The following is a 23,653-nucleotide window of genomic DNA, read 5'->3' as shown; positions in this document are numbered from 1 at the left end:
TCTATAACACATACGTATTACTTGTGTAAACAGTAAAAGTTACTTTATTTTATTTAACTTAAAAAAATTTCTTCTAACATTTATTTATTTTTGAGGGAGCACAATCGGGAGAGGGGGCAGAGAGGGAGCCACGGAATCTGAAGCAAGCTCCAGGCTCTGAGGTATCTATCTACACAGAGCCCAACGCAGGGCTCGAACTCACAAACCGTGAGATCATGACTTGAGTCGGATGCTTAACCGACTGAGCCACTCCAAAAGTTATCTTAGAAATTAAGATCAAGTAAAAGCTTTTAAACACTAGAAAACAGATCTCTGAGCATCAGGATCTATCACTAGTACCACTGCCTTAAATCTAGCTTAGTTTCACGCTTCGGGGATATTAATGGCATGAAGAGGGATTGTAAATACGTGTAATACTTACACAACTACCTCATTTCCCCACAACTACCCCATTTCACCACAGACTTCCAATGCCCAAGGTGCTATTTAGCCACTCAAGATGGATTTGAGGTAGGCGTGGAATGTAACACTGCATGAGATGATGGATTTAATTTTTAGCACTCCCAGCCTAGTAAATGCAAGGTTTTTTCTCTTTAACCACAAGCCTGAAAATGAATACGAGCTTATAAATGGAAATTCTGCTAAGAAAAAAAAAAAGGCATTCATTCATAAAAACACAGAGAATTTTTAAACCAGAGCTTACAAAAACTTAACTATTCAAATTAACACTTTTAAGGCCCTACAGAGTCTTCTAATTTGAAGCCTGGCAGAAAGCAGCAGAGGAGCAAAAGCGAAGAATTATCAGGCAACATTCATTTTTATTGAGCCTGTCAAAATACCCTTGATGGAAAGTCACTGAAAGATATTTTGGTATAGTTTAGAGAACCCAAAAAAGTTCTCTGGCAGATGGGAAAAGTGAAGACTTTTTTTTAGGTGATAAAGAATCCTGAGAACAGACGACAAAGGTAATTTCTAGGATAATGGTTTTAAACTTCAGCTTAGGCATCATAACCCTGTTTCATGGCTCACCTGGAAGTCTAATAGAAACATGGAGATACTGTGGCCAGGAGACGGGCAGGGCCCAGAGCTCCCTGAGCTCTCCCAATACCCCTTATACTCCCGGTAGTGATTCTCCCAGCACACCCCGGGACAAACCTTAGAGCAAGTGCTTCAGAACAGGCCCCAGGAATTCAGACACATAAAATCAAACATTTTCTTCCCAAAATGCATACAAAGGTATAGATCATAGGTCAATCTATGAAAGCTAATTCATAGGATCCCCTCCGCTCCTTATTTTAAAGTTTGCTCCCGTGAGTTTTTCTTTTTCAATGTTTGACTACAGCTACCACTTGCCTTGTAATAAGGGCTCATGGCAGAAAAAACAACTCTCCAAAGAGCAGACAATTAAGTGAAAAACTAAATAGGCTTCCATTAAAATGTATGCAATCTTCTTGAGATGAAAAGAAAATACCGTCCTATTTCTGCTACTAAATGATTCCTAGTTCACACAGATTTAAATACATTGATTTCAACATGTTCGCAAAAGCCAATCATGGTTTCTCTGGCATTAAAACGAGTTTGAGACTCACCGCTCTGGAGTAAAATTATCTCATACCCCTTATGTTGGGACTCATAAACCAGGTATCAACAAAACACCGAAGTAGGTCGGCCTCTACGGAGGTCAGCACTGACCAGCAGAGCAGGATTCCTTGGCCTACAACACAGCTCTTATCTAAGGACATCTTAAATAAACCACTGCCACTTCCCTCCCCAGAAGGCCATCTCTTGCTCTTCAAGACAAACCTCCATTCTAGCCTCCCTAGACACCATGGCTGGAATCCCATCGTTGACTTCCTCCCAGATCGACACTGAAACACAAATTTTATATCTGCCACCTTAAACCATCTCACTTAAGGATAAAGGGAGTCCATTTGTTTTGCAGTGGCCCTAACTATAGGGGTCTCAAGTTTTTGTTTTTTTACAGTTTAGTTTTTGAGAGACAAAGACACACACACAGCGTCAGTTGGGGAGGAGGGGGACAGAAGCCCAAGCAGGCTCCGTGCTGTCAGTGCAGAGCCCAACTCAGGACTTGATGTTCGAACCATGAGATCATGACCTGAGCCAAAAGTCAGACACTTAACCAACTGAGTCACCCAGGCACCCCTAGGGGTCTCAAGTTTTAATTAAAGTCCTGAACGTGCTTACTGCAGGAAGACCTAAGACCAGTCTGAAAGGTATTAGCAACAGACACTTGAGCTACAAGGTTCATAGCTGCAAATCACAATGTGCTTGATATTCCACAAATTCACATGGTCTTGTTGATTATGGGCAGTGGTGAATGTTTAACAACCGGCTCTCCTCCTAGGGAGCAAACCCCAGATTTGTGGGATTTGCCAATTTTCACAGTATTAGTATTCCAAACAAATTGGTAGATTTCAAGCTACCAATATGACTTCAACCAGCTCACAAAATTCTAAAAATACAACAATTAATTAGTGTGAGCTAGCACAACAGTGGATGGGGTCTACAGTCAGGCCCAAGTGAACATATACAGTATTTACTTTTAAATACATAAAATTGGGAAAAAGAAATCCAAGCCCCTCAACACTTTTTTTAAAAAATTCAGGCACAGATATTATAAGTTTTTACCCATATCAATATACTATCAATGAAAAATAATTAACTGTTTGTCTTTTTTTTTTTTTTAACATTTACTTATCTTTGAGACAGAGAGAGACAGAGCATGAATGGGGGAGGGTCAGAGAAAGAGAGGGAGACACAGAATCTGAAACAGGCTCCAGGCTCTGAGCTGTCAGCACAGAGCCCGACGAGGGGCTCGAACTCACGGACCGCGAGATCGTGACCTGAGCCGAAGTCGGCCGCCTAACTGACTGAGCCACCCAGGCGCCCCTAAACTGTTCATCTCCTTGGAAGGTTATCCACATAAGTTATTGTTCAAACTAGGACTTTTGAGAGTGAAAAAGGGTGACAGTAATAATTTTACCACACAAGAGTAAACCAGGACTGTGAACATCAAACCAGGACATACAATTTATTTGCTACTTAATAGTAGCTTCTTTCCAAAGGGCTCCTGAAGCAGGTTTATTCCTTGATAGTGGAAGAAAACAGTACTTTTTATTCATGTAAATATATTCACCAATTTCAGTATGTAACTTGTTGAGTAACATGGGTGACCACAGTGCTTGAAGGATGCAAAGCTGTATGTAAAATATGGTTCTGGTCCTCACAGAGCTCAATATCCAATGTAGTGGATGACACAAGTACCCACAGGTGTGAGAGTGACAGTGCAAGGGTTATAGCCATGCAAGTGACCAGGAAGGCAAAGAAGAGGGAGGGGTTAGTTGAGCAGGGATTTCAGAAGCAAAGATGTGCAGAGGGCATTACAGACAGTGGACCAAATGAGAGCAGAAAGCTTGTTCAGGGGGCAACGTGGTAAAAAAGGAGCCTATAATTATCTGGAACACCATACTGAGCCACTGAATGCCTATTTGAAACACAAAATAATGCTTCAAGAAAAGTTGTTCTGACACTACAGTGGATTGGAGGCAGCAGAGAGGTTAGATGGAAGGCTTGTCCAGTAGTCTAGGATATGAAAAGAGCGTGAATTAAGGTGGTGGCTGTAGAAATGAAAAAAGTTTGCAGTCTTCTGTTAACTGTCTTCAGTTAGAAGAAGTTTATGAAAGAGAAGAATTTATGACTTCCACGTATAATTCAATTAACATGCCTTAAAAAAGTGTCTTAAGAAATCAGACTCATGCAAAAATTTAGTAAGCAATTAAATACTGCATTCATCACACTGGAATGGTAAAACTCTTGAGAAACCTGAAAATGGGCAGTTTACCTGGTACAATCTTGAATGCAGCCGCTGCAGTTTCCTTCTTTTAGGTAACACGCTGCTCTATTTGAATATAAGATACTTAGATCATCTGCGCTTCCACTTCCTAAAATCACATTTAATTAAACACGGTTAAAATCCATTAGCGCAGTCACAGTTCACCAGCACAAGACGACTGAGGTCTCCAGGGACACTGCAGTCCTGCAGGCCGCCCATAATGCGGCGCCCCGGGAGCGGCCCGTGCCCGCAGTGGCCTGCCCGCGCACACACTACGCATTCCACGGTGCTGCCCGCCCAGGTCGGTGCCACCCCGCCCTGGGTCTGTTCCGCATGAAGGAACGCACGCACGCGAGCGCCTGTCACCGGGCGGCGGCCCGGCAGGTCCCGTGAGCCGCAGCCCTAGGGGAGGCGCGGGCGCTGCTCGCCTACCTGCAGGCTCCAGCTGCGCGATCGCCGCCGAGTACTTGAGGGTCGCCTCGGGGAACTGCCCGCTTCTGAACAGCTCGTTGCCCTGGCTCTTCAGGCCGGCGGGGCCGAGAGGGGCGGCGGGGGACGGGGGCGCGGCGGTGGGGTCTCCCGCGCCCCGCCCGCCGCCAGGGTGCCGGCTGGCGCCGCCCTCCGCCGCCGCCGCCGAAGCACGCGGTCGGCCCCGCTTGTCCGCGCCGGCCCCTGGCGACCGACCCCGCCGCGGCGCGCCCCTCTCCGACCGCTTGCCACCCTCGCTCTTGCCGGTCAGCTTCTTCTGGATGTTGCCCATGGCGCACGGCTCCGCGGCGCCCCTGGCTCCCGCCGGCTCCGCGCCCTCTGTGGGAAGTTGATGCGGGAAGTGAGTGTTTGCATCATCAGGAGAAACTACCTACCGCGGCTGCCGCGGGGGTGTCTGCGCAGACGCACGGCGCAGCGCCCGAGGGGGCGGGTCGCGGGAAAGGCCCGGCGGGCACCGCCCCCGCGGGCGTGGAGGCGCGGTTCCCGGCACTTCCAGGGGCAGGTCGGCTCCGGGGCTGACCGCCTGGCCCGGTCCTCCCGGCCGTGCGTGGAAGCCCGCCCCGTAGTTAACTCGTTAAACGCCGACGGGTTCGAGGCGGAACCGCTGTCCAAAGTCATTCCCTATGTCAAAGCATACGTGGCGAGCTACAACTTACAAGATATGTGTACCCTTCTCCCATTTACAATTTACGAATGAAGTTACTAAACATTGAATACAATAATTAATTGCACCCAACGTCAGAGTACCATTTTCTTACGTTAAAGGACTAGGAGAAAAAGATAATGCGAAAGTGAAATAAAATCCAAGTGATTAAATCATATAAAATTAATTTAGCAAAGAAGTGATATAAAATAGGTACCAAGTTTTTAAAGGGAGCCTTAAAAACAATAAATTTCCCATTACAATGCTTATGCAAGCGTAAATTCCTTTGATCTTAATTGAAAGATTTCAGAGCCCACTTTGGATCCTCTTTCTCTCCCCCTCCCCTGCTTGAGCTTGTGTGTGCGCCCGCTCAAAGTCTCTCTCTCTCTCTCAAAAATAAACGTTAAAAACAACGAAAGGAAAAAGAAAACCACAAACATTTAAATGAAAATCAGTGGATGCTCACCTTAAGGCAAGCGCTGAGTATTAAAACACACATACAAGTGTAATAACCAAAACTGGCTTCATTATGAACACAATAAAAAGATCTTGTTATAGCAATAAATCCTGAGATTGGACCCAGTAAGATTATTAGAGCAAGGCTCCAGTGTTCTGGTATCTGCTGCTCAAGTCCCCTCCCAGCATAAAACCAGATAAAAGCATAGATCAGTGTCAGCAGAAACAAGACAATTTAGTACTATTTTCTATTACCTTGTACATTATCCCCTCAAGTCTGTCTATTACTAAATAGCTGCAGTTTATTTGGAACTTAATACGGGTCAATATCTTTACATAATCATTAATCCTCAAACCAAGTATTATCATCTCCACTTCACAAATGGGGCAACAAAGACACAAGGAAAAAGCTAAAGCATGTCCTGGAGCAAAAGAGCTAGAAATCAGCATAACTGGATTATGGGATTCCAGGGAAATGAACTGAAAGTCATACCTCTTCCCTTAAGATTGAAATGTCTTTGAACAGCTTTGTTAGTCTCTACAAAGGTAAGCAGAGGCCCAAACATGAAAGACCTGTGAGTTCTGGCGGTACTGAACTGTGGAACATTCCAGAGGAGTTGTTCAGGAGGTGGCTCCAAAAGTAGCTCAGAGGAGTAGCCTTATCTTGACTCTTCAGATAAGTCCTAATTAGCTTGGGAGTTGCTGATATAAACAGGATCATCGAAGTTTGGGTATGGATGAGGTCACTTAGATCTTCTGAAGGATTCTTAAAAAATACTAATACTTAAAGGATGATCAGAAGAAAAACCTCCAATGGGATGGAGAAGTATATAGAAATGAGAGAAAACCCAGGAGGGAGTACTGCCTCAGAAACCAAGAAAGAGTATTTCAGGGAGAAAGGACTCAACAGTAACAAATATCAAAGGAATGGATGGCCAGCAGTGTCAACTACGTAAGGCCTATAGAGAACCATTAGATTTAAAGCCACAAGGACTTACTTCAGTAGCCTTCAATAGTTTGGGTAGTTGGTAGATGCAAAACTCCTCAACAAAAATAGCAAACCGAATCCAACAGCCTATACAAGGATTATACACCATGACCAAGTGGGATTTCTCTCAGGAAGTAGTTCAACAGTACAAAATCAATATACACACCACACATGAATAGAATAAGGGGAAAAACCACATGACCACAACTGACATTGAGAAAGTGTTTTACAGGGACACCTGGGGCGCCTGGGTAGCTCAGTTGGTTAAGCATCTGACTCTTGTTCTTAGCTCAGGTCTTGATCTCAGGGTCATGAGTTCAAGCCCTGTGTTGGGCTCCACACGCTGGGTGTGAAGCCTACTTAAAAAAATATAAATAAATAAAAACAAAAAGCATTTTACAAAATCCAACACCTTCTCATGACTCAAAAAAAAAAAAAAAAAAGAAAACCACTCAGAAAACTAGGAACAGAAATGAAATTTCTCAATCTGATAAAGTACAATTATGAAAAACTCAGTCAACATCATATTCAATGGTAGAGTCCTAAAAGTTTTCCCCTGAAGATCAGGAACAAGACAAGGATACTATTTTCACTGCAGCTACTCAACATTATACTGGAAATTGTAGCCTGATCAATTAGGCAAGAAAAAAATAAAATAAAAATAAAATAAAATAAAATAAAATAAAATAAAATAAAATAAGCATCCATATTGGAAGGGAAAAAGTAAAACCATTTACTAACAGATGACATAATTGTTATATATTATTATATATTTTTTATATTATGCATATGTGTTTGTATGTGTGTGTTTATATATATGTGTGTGTGTATAACACACACACGCACACACACACACATATACTAAAAAGCAAATTCAGCAATTTCAGGGTATAAGATATACTAGCAATGAACAATCTGACAATTACAACAACAGTCCCGTTTACAATAGTGTCATACGAATAAAATTTAGGAATACATTTAACCAAGGAGGTGAAAGACTTGTACACTGAAAACTACAAATCATTGCTGGAAGAAAACCAACAAATGGAAAGGCATCTCTTCATTACCGATAGGATGACTTAATTTTAAGGTACCCAAAGTTATCTACAGATCTGGCATAATTCCCAACAAATTCTTACAGGCTTTTTTGCAGAAATGGAAAAGCTGATCCTCAAATTCATATGGAATTTACAGGAGTCCAGGATAATCAAAACAATCTTGAAAAAGAACAAAATCAAAGGACTTACACTTCTGATTTCAAAACTTACTAAAAGTTCCAGTAATCAAAACAGTGTGGTACTGACATAAGGATAGACATCTAGACCAACAGAATAGAACTGAGAGTCTGCAAACTCATATTTATCTCTGGCCAGTTGATTTTTGACAAGTGTCCAAGTCCATTCAATGGGGAAAGAATAATCTGACAAATGGTGTTCAGACAATGCATTTCCACATGCTGAGGGGGGAAAAAAAAAGCTAAGTTGGACCCCTTCCTACATCAATCAATCAAAATAAGTTAGTAATCTAAATATAAGAGCAAAAACCATAAAATTCTTAGAAGAGAACATAAAAGTAAATCTATATGACCTTGGATTTGGCAAAGGATTTTTATATATGACATCAAAGGCACAGGCAACAAAAGAGAAAATAAATTGAACTTCATCAAAATTAACAACTTTTGTGCATAAAAGGGTATTATTAAGATAGTAAAGGGGCGCCTGGGTGGCGCAGTCGGTTAAGCGTCCGACTTCAGCCAGGTCACGATCTCGTGGTCCGTGAGTTCCAGCCCCACGTCAGGCTCTGGGCTGATGGCTCGGAGCCTGGAGCCTGTTTCCGATTCTGTGTCTCCCTCTCTCTCTGCCCCTCCCCCGTTCGTGCTCTGTCTCTCTCTGTCCCCAAAATAAATAAACGTTGAAAAAAAAATTAAAAAAAAAAAAAGATAGTAAAAAGACAACCCACAGAATGGGAGAAACTGTGTGCAAGGGTCTAGTATCCAGACTATATAAAGTGCACTTATAATGCAACTATAAAGAGACAATCTAATTTTTAAATGGGCAAAGAACTTGATAAACATTCCTCCAAAGAAGCTAAACAAATAATAATAAACACGTAAGATTGGTTAACATAGTAAGTCATTAGAAAAATGCAAATCAAAACCATAAGGAGTTACCACTTCACACCCATTATGATGGTTATAATCAAAAAAGTAAACTATAACAAGTGTTTCAAGGATGTGGAGGAATTAAAATCCTCATATATTGGTGGGACTATAAAATGGTATAGCCACTTTGGAAAATAGTCTGGCAGTTCCTAGAGAAGTTAAAACACTGAGTTGCTATGTAACCCAGCATTCTACTCCTAGTTATTAAAATTAAAAACACATGTATAAACACAAAACTTGCATAGCCACATTATTCATAATAGACAAAAAAGTGGAAACAGCCCAAATGTACATCAACAGATAAAGTGTAGTATCCATGCAATAGAATATTTGTCCATAAAAAGGAATAAAGTACTGACACATGCTGCAACATGGATGGACCTTGAAACTATTATGCTAAGTAAAAGGAGCCAGACATAAAACACCACATATTGTATGATTCCATTTATATGAGATATTCAGCACAGGCAAATCCACAGAGACAGAAAATAGTGGTTGTCAGGGGATGGGTGATGGAAGTGACTGTTAATGGGTACGACATTTCTTTTTGTGATGGTAAAAAAATGTTCCAGAATTAGACTGTGTTGATGGTTGCACAACCTTGTGAATATATTAAAATCCACTGAACTTGAAAAGGATGAATTTCATGATATATGTATCCTATCTCAATTTAAAAAAAAGGAATGCTTATTTCACTTTACCCTTGATGAGTCAGAGGATACTTTTTTTTTTTTTTTAAACCCCCATGTTGGCCAATTTGATGGGAGAGAAAAGGAATCTTTTCCCTTTTTTATTAGCAATACAAAATTTGTTGATCACTTAATTTATCCATTGGTGATTTATCTGTTCATACACTTTGTTCATTTCAGTACTGGGCTATTTTAACATTTGATTATTGTTTTTTAAAAGCTCTTCATATTATAAGGTTATCAACTGCTTGTCATTTTTCTTAGTTTGTCATTTGTATTTTAATTTTTTATAACATCTGACTTATACAGGTTTTTCACTTTTACAGTCAACATCATTTACCTTTATTTTCATGATTTTGTCTATTAACTCTTTGAAATCCCTACCCTTCCACCTTCCTGATCCCACTGACTCCAGGACAAGAGAAATAACTGTATTTTATTCTTCTGTGAGTTACTATCTAATTTTCTTATATTTCATTTTTTTTTCAACGTTTATTTTTTTTTGGGACAGAGAGAGACAGAGCATGAACGGGGGAGGGGCAGAGAGAGAGAGGGAGACACAGAATCGGAAACAGGCTCCAGGCTCCGAGCCATCAGCCCAGAGCCTGACGCGGGGCTCGAACTCACGGACCGCGAGATCGTGACCTGGCTGAAGTCAGACGCTTAACTGACTGCGCCACCCAGGCGCCCCGTCTTATATTTCATTTTTAAGTGGGGAATAAGCAACAGCACTAAAGAGGGGCTAGATGCTTAATTTCCTCTGATTGCTTCACAGACTCTGTAAAAAGACAAAATAAATACTAAAGCCTCTGACAGCTAGTTGTATGATGATGGTCACATCTAAATGCTCTCCAGTAGGGAGAGAAAACACAAATAGATGGGGAGTTCCCAAGAAAGCCCAGAAACTCAAATCCCCAGACCTAATCAGCCTGACATATAGATATTTCTTCATACTGGTCCTTGGAAGGGCAGGTGAAGGAAACCTATCATTTGTCTTGTCTCAGTACCTGATACAGAGTAGGTGCTCAATAACTGTCAGCTATTAAGTTAAATCCACTGGTTATGTTATACCTCAGTCGGGATGAACTGGGCCTGGCCAACGCAAGTGGTGCTCGCAAGGGAGCAACATTATCAGCCGAGGTTAAACAACACTAAATGCTGCATTTTTTCATGGCCTTCAGGGCTCCCTGCATCATACCCCATAATGACTAGGAATTCTTTCTCGGAATGTGGTGATATGGGGAAACACATGCAAGGATTCCATCCTAATAACATCCCTCTGGGCTTTCACATTATTTCCTAGAAGTGACTTCGATTTCTCCTGTCTTGTCCAAGGCTCCAGGACCTCTAACAATGGAACTCGGTAAGGTGAGCATAAGATAGCCCCATTGATTTTATTTCATCTTAAAAGGACTACCTCTGTGCTTCTAGCCATTTATTCCACCTATGGATTTGCTTTCCTGATAAAAGGGAACTAACTGGTCTTAACATTTACATTCCTCTCAAGACATTTTTGTTTTCGGAACCTCACATATTTTTAAGTATTCACTTATCTACAAAATAATTATTGAGGGGCACGAATGACAAGATCAGATATGGTTCCCTTAAAGCTCTAGCTGCTTGGAAATCTGAATGAGAATATTGCTTCTCTGTAGTTCTAATGTTAGGGATAACCACCTAACTCAGAGAGAAACATCTTATGAACCTATTAAATGATATTACATAACAATCCTAACTCAGATTACTAATCATAGAATATTACTCATTGTTTAATGATTAGCCCTTCCCTGTTTATGTTTATTTGTGAGGAGGGCTGCTTAGTATCTCTCCCTCCCCCAGCTTTATTGACATATAATTGACATATAACATTCCTTGTGTAAGTTTAAAGTGTACAACGTGATGATTTTATATATATACATATACATGCACACATATATACACATATAAATATGTATATACGTATATTGCAAAATGATTACCATAGTAAGGTTACTTAAAACATCCATCACTTTACATAACTTTTTTTTGTAGTGAGAACATTTAAAATATACTTTCTTAGCAACTTTCAAGTATATAATACCACATTTTTAACTATAGTCACCATGCTGTAAATTAGCTCCCCAAAACTTATTCATCTTACAACTGGAAGTTTTCACTCTAGCCAACTTATCCCCCATGCCCCCACTCCTGGCAACCACTGTTCTACTCTCTATTTCTACAAATTTGGCTTTTTTTTACATTCCACACAGAAGTGAGATCGTACGGTATTTGCCTTTCTCTGACTTATTTCACTTGGCATAATGTCCTAAAGGTCCACCTATGTTTTTGCACATGGCAGGAATTCCTTCTTTTTTTTTTTTTTTTTTTTGTGGCCTAAAAACATTCTAGTGTGTGTGAGTGTGTGTCTTACATTTACTTTATCCACTTATCTGCTGAAGGACACTTAGGTTGTTTCCATGTCTTGGCTATTGGGAATAATGCTGAAAAGAACAAAAGGGTACAGATACCTCTTTAAGATAGTGATTTCATTTCTTTTGAACATATACCCAGAAATAGGATAACTGGACCATATGGTAGTTTTATTCTTAATCTTTTGAGGAACCTCCATACTGTTTTTCATAGTGGCTCCATTAGTTTATATTCCCACCAGCAGTCAGCAGGTGATCCCTTTTCTCCACATCCTTGCCCACATTTGTTATTTCTTATCTCTCTGATGACAGCAATTCAAACACATTTGGGGTGACATCTCATTATGGCTTTGATTTGCATTTTCCTGATGACTGATGTTGAGCACCCTTTTCTGTATCCACTGGCCATGTGAATATCTTCTTTGGAAAAATGTCTACTCAGTTCTTATGCTCCTTTAATCAAAAATGATCACATTGGTTTTTAACTCACTTGTTCCTCAACATAGGTTCAGCCTCTGGTAAGAGTCAGTGAGCACAAGGGAGATAAACACCAAATTACATCTGTTTCTTTGACAGTGTAGCCTGGTGATGTTCAGTCTGGACTTCATAGAGTATAGAACGTATACTTTCTTAGTTGGCATCCAGTAACCACTTTTATGAGATAGACTTTGGAGTCACACAGATTTAGGGCCATATCCTAGCCACGTGACTTACAGCCAGTGCATATGCGGCAAATAACTAGAACTGTCTAGGCTTCCATTGCCTAATCTATGAAAGTTTGCATTATAGCTTTCTTGAGAATTAAATAAAATAATCTATATAAAACACTTTCATAGTTCTTCAAATGTGCTAATCTTTCAAAAAAAAAAAAAAAACTAGCAATGAGAAAGGCAGCTCCTGTCAACATGGAGTAAACACACTCCACCCATCTCTCCCACTGAATATAACTAAAAATCTGAAACAGAATTGATGCAGCAGGCACACGAGGACACCGAAAGGTAAATGGTAGCAGCCCAGTTGGGAGAAGGAACTAGAACCTGAAATACCACCAAACCAGCAGTGAGTTTCTGTTTTTTCTTTCCTCTGATATCCCCTAACCTGGGTCAAAGGCCATCTAAAACCCAGAACTGCTGCACTGGGTGTGGGGAGAAAGAGCTTCAGGAGAAGCCCTCTATTTAGTTTATCTAAAGCAACAAGTTAGCTGGCACCTATGAGAGAGAGTTGGGGAAAACCTGGTTTTTCCTTTTTTCCTTTCTATCCAGTCCCAGCCCCCAGCCAATCCTGCAGCAGCTGCAGAGGCAGCAGCAGCCAAGTAGGTACCTAAACTCTTATCTCTGGTCAGAGAAGCTGTGTCCCAAGCATTCTTCCCCATTGCTTTTCTTCTCTATCCTGTTGCTGTTTAGTCCTGGAGGCACACAGTCATGGGAAGTGTGCGGTAGAATGGGAAAATTAAAAGTCTGGCTTTCTAGCTAGAGGAATGGGAAGGAAAACCATTGGAAACCAGAAAGAGTAGAGAAGAATCACAGAGAGAAGGGAATTCAAGAAAACAACTGCAAAGAATTGTATATGGACTGGACGCACCCTCCAGGTGATCTATATGCATAAAGTGACCCTAAACGTCATTCTGAAAATTTTGAGACCGGAATCACAGGAGAAGACCACTGCCCAGACCCCAGCTAGTCACAGAGTTGTGTACAGGTGGGACAGATCCAAATAGCATTGCAAAGGTCTTGAAACTAAACTGACATTAGAACCATATTCCACAGGAATGCCTGGGTGGCTCAGTTGGTTAAGTGTCTGACTCTTGGTTTTGACTCAGGTCACCATCTCACAGTTTTGTGAGTTCAAGCCCCACATCGGGCTCTGCATTGGCAACACAGAGCCTGCTTGGGATTCTCTCTCCCCTCCCCACCCCCCAGCCCTTCCCCCACTGTGCTGTCTCTGCCTCTCTCAAAATAAATACATAAACTTAAAAAAAAACCCATATTCCACAGAAGTTGGGTAGGAAAACGGTTACCCTAACCTAATCAGATTAACTGCTTTAAAAAAATTCTCCGTAAGATTTAAACAAGACTGAAAACCACATCATATTTAAAATTGCTAGTATACAGTACACAATTACTTAACAAATGAGGAAAAGAGAAAATATTAACATTTGGCAAGGGGAAAAGACAATTAAGTAATGCCAAACCCCAGATAACACAGATGTTAATACTCAAAGACTTTTAGTGACTATTATAACCATGTCCAAGAAATAAAGCCAAACTCTCCCAAAATGGACAGAAAGACTTAAAAACTTTGCAGAGAAATGTAAGATTTTAAAAAATGGAAATTTTAGAGTGGAAAACCACAATAACCAAAATTTAAAATTCACTGAATGGGAGCAACAGTAGATTTGGGATCAAAGAAGAAAAAAATCAGTGAACTTGAATATAGATCAATAGAAACTTTTCAATCGTAAGAAAAAAAAAGGAAAAAAGCCTCAAGGACTTGTGGGACAATACTAAGTGGTCTAACAATTGTGGCGTAACAGTCCCTGTGGGAAAGGAGAAATAGTATTGTCCCCCCAAAAAAACTTTTGAAGAAATTATGACGGATCATCGGTTACCAAGGTTTGAGGTGAGGGGAGAATTTGGCTAAAAGGAGAGCAAGTAGTCTTTGGTGTGATGGAATTGTTCTGTATCCTGATGGTGGTGGCTGTCACATGAAATTATATACATGTTGGAACTGCATACCAAAAAACTCCATTTTCACTATATGTAGATTTTTTAAAAGAGTTTTTAAATATTTATTCATTTTTGAGAGAGAGTGCGAATGAGCATGAGACAGGGAGGGGCAGAAAGAAAAGGAGAGAGAGAATCCCAAGCAGGTGCTGCACCGCAAGCCCAGAGCCCCACACAGGGCTCGAAACCATGAACCATGAGATCATGACCTGAGCCGAAATCAAGAGTTGGGCACTTAATCGACCGAGCCACCCAGCGGCCCCCCACGTAAGATTTTAAATGATCCCCTTTAATTTTAAGACGCTTGGCTTGACACCTTTAGATGAATATAAACCTGTAGAACAATATTTGCTGCCAGAATTTATTTAAAGTGGCTGAAAGGTGAGTCTCAATCCTTGAAAAACTATTTAATGTCTCCTTTTTTTTTTCCTTTTTTTTTTTAATCCTTTTGATGCCCTCTCTTCTTTTCCTATCTCCCTGGTGCTCTTACTCTGTTTCCTTTTTTCTCTTCCTCCTTTTTATTCGGTCCCTTTGTCTTTACCCTGTCTTCACTGATCATATATTGTCTCGAGCTATATACCTTACGTTATATTTCTGTCACTGAAAAAATAACAGTGTTTACCTCTTTACTTTTTTAAGTTGAATGAACATTTTATATTTCTCTTTCAAAATTAAAATATTCTGTCAGTTACTTGCCAAGTTGAGTTCTGTCCATGAATGATTTTCAAAACTGTTGCTTTCCCTTTGAATGCTGAGGTGGGGGGTGGGAGGCTACTCTCAGAAGGGGGTAGAGCCGCCCACCCACCCCCCTACCCCCCACAAGGGAGTAGGTGGATCTTCCCCCTTAAAGTTGATGTAACTATCATTATTTTGTATTATGAAGATAAAAGTTTACCTAGTCTAGATTCTTTTAAAAAAGTTATACCAGAGGTGAAATTATGCCTATTTCTTTTGCATATATAAAAAAATTTTTGAGAGGCACATGTAGCAATTTCCCAACAATGCATTCATCTTTGTCCTGTACTCCTGTGAAGGCAACATGTTTTGTTTACAACCAAGTAGATATATATGAAAGAATCATCTAGGAGAAAGGTAAAGGTTAAGGTTAACTTGCAAATGGCTGGTACATGGATAATATAATATTATTGATATTATCAGTATACCATGATAATCAGGAAATTGAACACCAGAGAAGAGTACCAGGTTAAGAAGAAAAATGGGTTTGGAAGATTATATTAGGAAAAACATAAAGAAAAAACTTGCTTGTGAATTTATAAGGTAAAGCTAGAAAGAGTTTGGTAGACTAAGCATTTTGATAGAAAGAGAAAATTTGAGCCAGCTCATCATATAAAAAGGGAGGTTTTTGCATAACCAAAAGAGAAAAGATGTTTTACTCTTATCTCCACTGTTGTCTTCATGTTTTCTTCTGCTGTCCTTTCCACCTTCATCCTCTGAGTTTTCTACTTCCTGGATTACCATTCTCTTCCCTTTGGTTTCAGTCTTAGGTGCAGGTTTAGAATTTTTCAGATCTCTTTCAACCTCCAACAAGGTCTTCTGCAACATAACCACCATGTTAAAGAAAATTTCTTCCTTTAATTAAAAACATAACCATCCTGTCAGGTACGAATATGAAGATATTAAAAAGTGAATAAAGATATCTAAGATAACACTTTTTATGGTGACCTTTCTTTCCTTTTTCAAACAACTTCATTGGTTTGTCTGATTATAATCATACATGTCCATGGTTAAAAACTTAAAGCATAATGAGCATGAAAAAGAAAGAAACCACCTAAAATCCTACCACTCCGATAACACTGACATTCTGACATTTCTACATATATTTTTACATGTATGTATATACACAGTGAGACACAGTTTTATACAAACAAAATCATGACTCATTTTTTTGTAGTAATGTTAAAAGTTCTACATGTTTTATGCCAATTAGAATGAAAAATACACATATATCAAAATATTTTTCTTCCCTCCCTTCCCCCAATTTTTAACAGCTTACAGAGGTATAGCTGACAAACTTGTATACTTCAAATGCACATGTTGATAGCTTTTGACCATAATAAATATATCCATCATTCCCAAGTTTCTTCCTGTTTCTTTCAACTATCTCCTTTTTGGCCCTCCCCTGTATCAGCTGTTCTTTTTGTCATGATAGGTTAGTTTATATTTTCTAGGATTTTATATAAATAGACTCATACTATATGTACTTTTTTACTCAGCATAATTATTTTGAAATTCACCCACACTGTTGTATATCTCTATCAGTTCATTCCTTTTTATTGTGAGTAGTAGTCTATGGTATGGATATAACAATTTATCCATTCACCTATTGAAATATGTTTAGGCTGTTATTAATTTTTGGCAATAAAAAAGCCATTATGAACATCTGTGCATAAATCTTTGTATTGACATATGCTTGCATTTTTCTTGGGTAGATACATAGGAGTGGAATGGTTAGATCATACAGTAGGTGTATGATTTTAAGTTTATTTTTTTCACAGGAAAATATTCATTTTAATTTACCATACATATTTACATTTTAGGAAGTTGCTAGGTCGGTACATTTTCCTCTGTAGGTTTAGTTTGAGCTTCAGTTAGCATTTTCCAAGATCTTTCCAATGACTTATCCCATATTGTAACATGTGCTCTTAAGTGTATAGGTAAAGACAGACCCTGGATTCTTCATACAAGACTCAACTGGGTGGTTTGAAGATTGTGAACTGCTGACACTTCCTAATAGAAACAAATACTTGTTCTTGGACTAAAAGGATCCTCACTCACATCAATGAAGTGACCAATCTGTGTAGCTTGACTATTCTCTCAGGGTTCTGAAATGACTGCTCTTCTATGAAATCCATTTTATACTTGCTGTGTTGAAATATCTCTAGTGTCATTTTTGTTTCCACTTCCAGAGTTTCAAATGGAAGATGTTTACAAATTAAAACACGAGCATCTTCTGTGAAGGAACACAGGTTCTCTTTTGTTGGCATCCACTTATCACGTCTCTTATCCAGAACTGCATCATAGCAGAAGGCTCCAGAGATTACAGAAACCTCTGGAGCTCTGACCAAACTGACCACACATTCATCTTTGAATGCTCATCATCATGGCACAAGAATGCTAATAAGCCTTATTCATTTCTACTGGACCATGATCTTTGAAAGTAAGGAATTCAATTTCCTGGGATGTGGTCAAAGGTTTAAACATGTCCCCAGGTTGTCCATCCACAAGACCCAGAATTGACTTCCTGCAGGATCATTCACTTAAATGGATAGCACAACTATAAGGAGTTGAAATGTTTTTATTCGTCACAAAGACAGTGCCAGGGTCAATTTTCTCATCGTGTTTAATTCAGTATTCTCAGTTTGAGGAGTTAATGATAACTGCCTTTTTTTCTCTTTATTAAAGAGATCATTCTGCATTATTTGCTTGTTTGCTTCTTTGTTATTGAGTTTTGAGAAGAACTTTACAGTTCTTCCTCAACTTATAATGGGGTTATGTCCTAATAAGCCCATCGTAAATTGAGAATGCATTTAATACATCTAACATACCAAACATTGTAGCTTATTAGCCTAGCCCACCTTAAATGTGCTCAGAACACTGATATTACCCTATGGTTGGGCAAAATCCTCCAACACAAAGTCTATTTTATAATAAAGTGATGAATACCTCATGTAATTTACTGAATACTGTAAGTGAGAAACACAGTGGCTGTATGGGCACAAAACAGTTGTGTCTCGCTTTCCCTATGTGACCACATGGCTGACTGGGAGCTGCCACTCACTGCCCCTGCCCAGCGTATTGCTAGCTCGGAAAAAAATCAAAATTCAAAATTCAAAGTACAGTTTGTACTGAATACATATCACTTTGGCACCATTAGGAAATCAAAAAATTGTAAGTCAAAACATTGTACGTTGGGGAACATGTGTATATTCGTGATGCAAGTCCTTTGTTGGATATACAATTTGAAAATATTTTTTTTCCTTAGTCTGTGGTTTGTCCTGTTTTTTCTTCTGATGATGTCTTTCAAAGAGCAAAAGTTTTAAATTTTAATGAAGTCCAATTTACCAACTTTTTCTTTTATGAATTTTATCCTATGTTTCCTTCCAGAACTCTTATATTCTAGGTTTTACACTGAGGTATATGATCCATTTTGAGTTAATCTTTGCATATAGTTAAAATATAAATGGTTAAGTCTTGAAAGTTAATATGTAAATATGAAATTATATTGGGTAGTGACATTAAAGGTGGTTCCGCTTGTTTAAAAATCTTTTTTAGAGAGGGGCATCTGGGTGGCTCAGTTGGTTGAGTGTCTGACTCTTGATTTCAGCTCAGGTCGTGATCTCACAGTTCGTGGGATTGAACCCCGTGTTGGGCTCTGTGCTGACAGTATGGAGCCTGCTTAGGATTCTTTCTTCCTCTCTCTCTCTGCTTTTCCCACTCACATGCACCTTCCTTCTCTCTCTCAAAATAAACAAGAAAAAATTTTTAAGAATATTGTCATACAAACTTTTCAATAAATATGCCACCATAAAATGGAAATACTATGGGAAAAAGACGTATTTTTTTCAGCTGGGCCCTAAACCTAATCCACGGAAATGCTGACTTGATAAATCCACCAGGGACATTAACTGCTACTGAGAGAGTGAGACAGATAACCCAAAAGGTGCATGTGGAAACAGCGACAAGTTACTGCTGAAAGTTTCTCCATGGGTTTCTCATATTTCTAAGTCTGTTGTGAGCAGAGGCAATAAATGACATTTGTTCCGGACTATCTTTTTGAGGATGTTTGTACTGAGAACAGCCTTGGAAAACAGAGAGTATTTCCCTTCAGAAAAGAGAGAGGTATATTTGCTCTCCAGTATAATAAAGATATTTCCTTCTGGAACAGAATTTTGGATAGGTTTGCTTGTATTCCACTATAAAAGATGGGGGATTCCTAAATTTGGGATTCCTTGGCTGTGATATAAACTTGCTGAGTGTGCAGCATCTATCTGGGCCACTCTGCACCTCCCTGGGGCACTTGGGGGCCAGGGCAACTGACGTGAACTTGAAGCTCATCAGTTTGCTATAGTGTGAATAACACAATACTTTGTGTCTAACCCAGAAGTCTTGCTTCTTCTGCCAGGCTCCCTTGTTAATTTGCAAGAAGGGTAAAATCTCAGACCCCTCACTGTTCTCAACACTTACCTCTACTCTTTAGGCCTCAAAACAGAGCCCAGAGTGCATATATGAATCAGCCTGCTCAGTCAGGCAGCAAACACTGTCAGTGGTGCTATGCTTACCATGCACTCTTCTATGGCCATGGAGCGCGTGCCTAATCCTACCTAGGAAACTTCCATACCACTCTGCATGATAAATTGAGATTGGCTCAGAGAAAAGCATTGCTTACAACACTGCAGGAAAGAGAAAAATTAAATTTCCCCATTGTATGATATCACTTATATGTGAAATCTGCAAAAGCCAAATTCATAAAAACAGAAAGTAAAATGGTTACAACCAGGGGCTGGTGGGGCAAGGACACTGGGGAGATGTTGTTTAAGGGTACAAACATGCAATTAGTAGATAAATAAGTTCTGGAGAGCTAATGCATAGTATAGAGATTACAGTCAGCAATACTGTATCCTAAACTTCAAAGCTGCTAAGAGATTAGATCTTAATTGTTCTTACCACAAAAGAGAAATAATTATGTGATATGACAGAGGTCTTAGCTAAAGCTAAGGTGGTGATCATATTGCAATACATAAATGTATCTAATCAACATATGTACACCTTATACAATGTTATATATCTAAATCAATCAATAAATATTTATCCTTCAGAAGTAGGCTTATAGTTTTGGACAATTTAAAAGCCTGCTTTCTTCCACTTCAAATAGATATTAACACTTTAGGGTGTTTGGGATATACCTAGTTTTTAAAGCTGTGACCTAATTCTCAACATCATTCATCCAGCAAGACTGATATCATTTTAACATAAATACAGAAATAATAGAATTAGGTGAGGAATCACTTTCTGTACTTACTTTGGCCAACTCATTATCGGGTTCAACATTCAGTACTTTATTCAAATCTTCTATAGCTTCCTGGAGCTTGTTTTGATGTTTATATGTAGTGGCACGGCGCAGAAGAGCTGAAAATTTACCGAGAAAAAGTTATATCTTTCAATGTACACTAGCATGGTTAGAACATATTTTTCTTTTCTTTTTTTAATGTTTATTTGTTTTTGAGAGAGAGAGAGAGAGAGAGAGCTAGCAGAGGAGGGGCAGAGAGACAGGGAGACACAGGATCTGAAGCAGGCTCCCAGCTCTAAGCTGTCAGCACAGAGCCAGACGCGGGGCTCAAACTCACAAACCACAAGATCATAACCTGAGTTGACGTCGGCCACTTACCCAACAGTCACTCAGGTGCCCCTAATTTGGTAACTATTTAAAACTGATAATGAATGCCTTTATAGCCCCATCATTATCCAGGTATAATGAGAGAACTTTGTATAGTTATTATTTTGAGAAGAATCAGGCTTAGAAATTTTGAAAAGAGAATTTTATATCTGATATATTTTAATATGCAATTTTAAAATGTAAATTTGACCAATTTGCTTCTAGTCTTAAAATGAGCCATGAATCAAACCATAAGAGACTCTTAAATACAGAGAACAAACTGAGGGTTGATGAGGAAGGGGCAGGAGAGAGGGGAAAATGGGTGATAGGCATTAAGGAGGGTACTTGGGATGAGCACTGCGTGTTGTATGTAAGCGATGAATCATGGGAATCTACTCCCGAAGCCAAGAGCACACTGTATACACTGTATGTTAGCTAACCTGACAATAAATAATATTAAAAAAAAAAAAAAAAGAATGAGCCATGAACCTCTGGTTTCTGCACACCCATGTTCACAGTCACAAAAGATTACATTCCATGTGAAAAAAATTAAGTGTTTACATTTACTCAAATACATAAACACTTAAAGAAATAGAGTCCGGGTGCCTGGATGGCTCAGTCGGTTAAACGTCTGACTTGGCTCAAGTCATGATCTCATGGTTCATGAGTTTGACTCCCGCATCGGGCTCTGTGTTGACAGCTCACAGCCTGGAGCCTGCTTCAGATTCTGTGTCACCCTCTCTCTCAGCCCCTCCCCTGCTCACACTCTGTCTCTCTCTCTCAAAAATAAAATAAACATTAAAAAAAATTTTTTTAAAGAACTAGAAAGAGTCTATTGTAAATTATGCTACTCCCTTGTGGACTGATTGCTTCTTGATAACAGAAAAGGAAAGCAAAGTCTGACTTGTATACCTTGGACTTAGACCATGGCAAAGTTGTGCAGTCACAGAGACAGGAAATCAGAACAGAGTGCTGGTGTTGGTGAAAACATATAGTTGGTTTTGGACACATTTAAAATGTCTATGGACATATAAGTGGAAATGCCCACAAAGCCACTGGTAGAAGGTTCTAGAGGTCTGGTGTGGGCTTATTATATTAATAAATGTTAGAAAATCTGTATTAAATTACACTTAGATATTTTTTGGATAAAAAGATAGTTTGATAAGTAAGTAACAAGAAGGCAAATATTGGGACACCTGGGTGGCTTAGTCGGTTAAGCATCCGACTTCTGCTCAGGTTCGTGAGTTCAAGCCCCACATTAGGCTCTCTGCTGTCAGCACAGAGTCTGCTTCGGATCCTCCGTCCCCCTCTCTCACTGCCCCTCCCCCGCTCATTCATTTTCTCTCTCTCTCTGTCAAAACAAATAAACATTACATAGAAGATTAAAAAAAAAGACAGGGGAGCCTGGGTAGCTCACTTGGTTAAGCATCCCACTTCGGCTCAGGTCATGATCTCATGGTTTGTGAGTTTGAGCTCAGAGCCTGGAGTCTGATTCAGATTCTGTGTCTCCCTCCCTCTCTCTCTGCTCCTACCAAACTCACACCCCTGGCATTATTAACTACTTCAATACAAATAACCAGGAAGTCAAATTCTAAGTTAAACTTGAAGTTAAAAGTCACTTTATGAAGATGATGATTCACATATAGAAATTAGAGTGTATTTGAAATATTCTTAGTATAATTACAGTGTGTACAAATGGTCCAACAAATCCTGATGTAAATTTAAAGCATTCTATGAATAGTTTTTACCCTTTAAGTTTCCAGGTTCTAACTCCAACACCTTTTCACAATCCTGAAAAGCACTGTTCCAGTTCTGTAGCTTGAGTTCTGCTTGAGCGCGATTGTTATAGGCCACTACATTGGGAAGCACTGATATACTCCTACAAGAGAGACACTTATTGGCAACAAGTTGACCAGAGGAAAACATATGAAGATAGAGAAACTCAGGTAAAGTTGTAAAGAGAACAATCATAGCCCATGCCATGGGTGGCATTGTGTCCCCAAAACTCATGCTGAAGTCCTCATCCCCAGTAGCTCAGAACATAACTATATTTGGACGTTGTCTTTACAGAGATGATGAAGTCAAAATGAGGTCATGATGGTGTACCTTTGTCCAATATGACTGGTGTCCTTATAAGAAGAGATTAGAACACAGACACATGCTGAGGAAAGACCACTTGAAGACACAGAGAGAAGACAGTCACCTACAAGCCAGAACAGGGGCCCAGAAGACGCCAGCCCTCCTGACACTTTGATCAGATTTGTAGCCTCCAGGATGGTGAGAAAATACATTTCTGTTTGAGCCCCTCAGTCTGTGGAACTTTGTTATGGCAGTCCTAGCAAGCTAATACAGTCTGCAGGATCAAAAGCAATAAAATACAGCTCTGTAAACATACTGAATCACTATTTACACAGATGCTTAAATATCCAGTTAAGCAGTTTAAGGTTGGCTCTGGCTTTACAAGTGACATGGTAACCTAAATGCCCATAGATCTCCTAAAAAACCAGTTTAGTTAACATCAAATACATATTTTGACCCCTTACAGACAATTTCCTAGTACAAAAAAAATGGAGCAATCAATCACAACTAATACCCTTTATTAAGCTATTATGTTGAGTTGAGTTTATAATCTAAAAACAGGAGTTTAGCTTATAATCTAAAAGATTTAACTCTAAGGCAATGCTCATAATTTAATCTGAGAAGTTTAACTGAAGAAAAACAGGAGAGTAGTAGTAACTGAGGAATACAGACTTTACGAGCACATTTTGTTGTGTTAAGAGTATGAATGCAAAATAACTGATGAGAGAAGGAACTTACAACCTACTTGGTTGCTGTTTAAAAAGTTGATT

General features: G+C 39.4%; 1 protein-coding gene, 1 long non-coding RNA gene and 1 pseudogene across 8 annotated transcripts in view; 1 reads left to right on the top strand and 2 right to left on the bottom strand.

Moving 5' to 3' along the window:
• The window catches only part of SPAG1 (sperm associated antigen 1), an 80,492-nt gene that overhangs the window by 36,495 nt on the left and 20,344 nt on the right, over positions 1 to 23,653 (bottom strand). For all 5 annotated transcript variants that reach the window (XM_011291414.4, XM_045049896.1, XM_045049895.1 and 2 more), the window contains 5 exons: positions 22,553 to 22,683; positions 20,451 to 20,557; positions 15,805 to 15,964; positions 4,286 to 4,660; positions 3,863 to 3,962 (listed from right to left, as the gene is read on the bottom strand). In XM_011291414.4, the coding sequence (XP_011289716.3) occupies positions 3,863 to 3,962; positions 4,286 to 4,660; positions 15,805 to 15,964; positions 20,451 to 20,557; positions 22,553 to 22,683 (873 nt within the window). The remainder of the gene's footprint in view (positions 1 to 3,862; positions 3,963 to 4,285; positions 4,661 to 15,804; positions 15,965 to 20,450; positions 20,558 to 22,552; positions 22,684 to 23,653) is intronic.
• LOC109496124 lies at positions 10,497 to 23,113 on the top strand. 3 transcript variants are annotated; one of them, XR_002151970.3, is made up of 3 exons: positions 10,497 to 10,642; positions 22,561 to 22,750; positions 22,875 to 23,113. It is a non-coding gene; the product is annotated as an uncharacterized LOC109496124 (long non-coding RNA). The 3 variants fall into 3 exon arrangements; XR_006592497.1 differs by having other exon boundaries at positions 10,500 to 10,647; XR_002151971.3 differs by having other exon boundaries at positions 10,503 to 10,647; positions 22,604 to 22,750.
• On the bottom strand, positions 15,971 to 18,806 carry LOC109496123 (annotated as a pseudogene).

This window comes from Felis catus, chromosome F2 (genome assembly GCF_018350175.1).
Source record: "Felis catus isolate Fca126 chromosome F2, F.catus_Fca126_mat1.0, whole genome shotgun sequence".
NCBI lineage: Eukaryota > Metazoa > Chordata > Mammalia > Carnivora > Felidae > Felis > Felis catus.
This window is presented reverse-complemented; position numbering and strand designations above follow the sequence as displayed.